Here is a 2,081-nt window from a genome sequence, read left to right on the forward strand (position 1 = left end):
GTGCTGATGTTAGAAGACCTGGTTCACTATTCCAATTCATCCCAAAGGTGTTCAGAGCAGGACACTCGAGTTCCTCCATATTGGTCTCCCCATGTCTGTATGGAGCAGACTTTGTATCCTGGGGTAACAGTCATGGGGGAACAGAAAAGAGTCTTCACCAAACTGTCACAAGATCACAATTGTCTACAATGTCCTTGTATGATGTATTACCAGGGCCCTGCACTGGGAAGATCCAACTTACTCATCTGTGGGGGGGTCCACAAGTCTTGGCCATAGATCATTGGTTACCATCTCAGCCATCATGGCAGTAAGAAAATCTATATTCAATTCCTGACCAGATATCTGTCTTTCCAACAGCACCCCGCCCCCACCGTAAAACCCACAGACATGGAATGTGCCATGGAAAGCATTGTTCGGGTCTTCCAACACTATGCCGGCAAGAAAGGCGAGAACGATCAGATGGACTACACAGAATTCGAGGCATTCATGAGAACCGAACTCAAGTCTTTCACCGACGTACGTACCTCTGACTTTTTGGGGGGATTTTAGAAATTCTTCTCTGGTTGTTCTGTTTAGGGGCCAGATGTTCATCTTTCTATTGGTTGAGCCTTGTTTGTGTTACAGAGAAGGAAACAACAAAAATATTATACTTTCTCTAAAGCCTAACTCAGGCTCCTCCCCTGAGGATCCCTGCCCTCCATTTATTGGTTGCAGGCTCTGATGTCATCTCCTACAATGCAGGAACCGCAATCCTCCATTATAAGTGAGGAACCCGGCCATCAACCCATAGAGGAGGGCTGGGGTGTAATAAGTATTAAAGGGACCCTGACACTTTTTACTGTTTTCCTTGTAAAATTAATGAGAACAAGGAACTTCTGGGAACTAAAATGTGATTTATAATTATACAATACTCAGGACATAATTCACAAAGTCATTTTCATTTTATTACAATAAACAATAATGAGAACTCATGGGGATAGCTGTGTTCCTGGGGGCCCCTGGCCCTCTCTGTGGCCTTTCACTTCTTTTTGGCCTTGATGTCTCCCTTGACTTTCTTGGCCAGCTCTCCGATCAGTCTCCAGAATTCGTAGAATTTCAGTTCCTGGTCCTGGTTGATGTCCAGCTCCTTCATTTTGTCCTCCAGGGAGACGTCCTGAGGAAGAGAGAGAATGTTACAGAACGTGTCGGTCAGCCTGGTCATGTGACCAACATCAGGCAGCAAGTCAGTTCTGTCCGATCTCCATGGTGCTCTCGGGGACCAGTGAGGGTCACATGATGCTTTGTTTAATGAAGGGTTAATAGAAAATTAAAAAACAAAACATCTGGCTGAGGAACTACAACCCCCAGCATGCCCTGCAGTCACCAGTGGGTCCCACCGACAGAGACGTGTTTTTGATTGGAGTCAGTGACCTTAGATGGATGTGGCAGGACGCCATGAGGAACAAGCCGGCTCACACAGCCTGGACAAAGCTCCCCTGTCCTCCCTCCGAGAGGGCGGATTGTTCCTGATGTATAAACAGGTCGGGGGGTGTATGGCAGGAGCCATAGGGCGAATAGCACCATTCACTGTCTGGGGGGAAGATATTCCACTGCACACACCCTCCTTCCTCTCAATAATCCCACTGAGCTACAAAACAGCATAGCTGGAGGCCCACTGGGCTGGGTGGGAATCTTTATAATAGTGCACTCAGTGATTGGGTGGGGGACCCTTTATAATGGTCCACTTAGTGATTGGATGAGGGGGCCCTTTTATAATGATGCACTCTGTGATTGGATGGGGACCCTTTATAATGGTGCACTTAGTGATTGGATGGGGGCCCCTTTATTATGATGCACTCAGTGATTGGATTGGGGACCCTTTATAATTATGCAATCAGTGATTGGATGAGGGGGCCCTTTTATAATGATGCACTCTGTGATTGGATGGAGGACTCTTTATAATGATGCACTCAGTAATTGGATGGGGGACTCTTTATAATGATGCACTCAGTGATGGGATGGGGGACTCTTTATAATGGTGCATACAGTGAATGGGTGGGGGGCCCTTTATAATGATGCACTCAGTGTTTGAATGGGGGACC

At 46.9% G+C, this 2,081-nt stretch overlaps 2 protein-coding genes across 3 annotated transcripts in view; one reads left to right on the plus strand and one right to left on the minus strand.

Annotated features, from left to right (window-relative positions):
- The window catches only part of LOC140341902 (uncharacterized), a gene marked incomplete at its 3' end in the record, with an annotated part of 7,005 nt that extends 6,489 nt beyond the window's left edge, over positions 1-516 (plus strand). The window contains 1 exon segment of the mRNA XM_072427835.1: positions 358-516. Coding sequence (XP_072283936.1) covers positions 358-516 — 159 coding nt within the window.
- Positions 517-919: 403 nt separating this feature from the next.
- LOC140341903 (protein S100-A13-like) overlaps positions 920-2,081 on the minus strand; it is a 6,363-nt gene continuing 5,201 nt past the window's right edge. For both annotated transcript variants that reach the window (XM_072427836.1, XM_072427837.1), the window contains exon 3: positions 920-1,153. In XM_072427836.1, the coding sequence (XP_072283937.1) occupies positions 1,019-1,153 (135 nt within the window). In that variant the 3' untranslated portion in view covers positions 920-1,018. The remainder of the gene's footprint in view (positions 1,154-2,081) is intronic.

Source organism: Pyxicephalus adspersus, chromosome 12 (genome assembly GCF_032062135.1).
Source record: "Pyxicephalus adspersus chromosome 12, UCB_Pads_2.0, whole genome shotgun sequence".
NCBI lineage: Eukaryota > Metazoa > Chordata > Amphibia > Anura > Pyxicephalidae > Pyxicephalus > Pyxicephalus adspersus.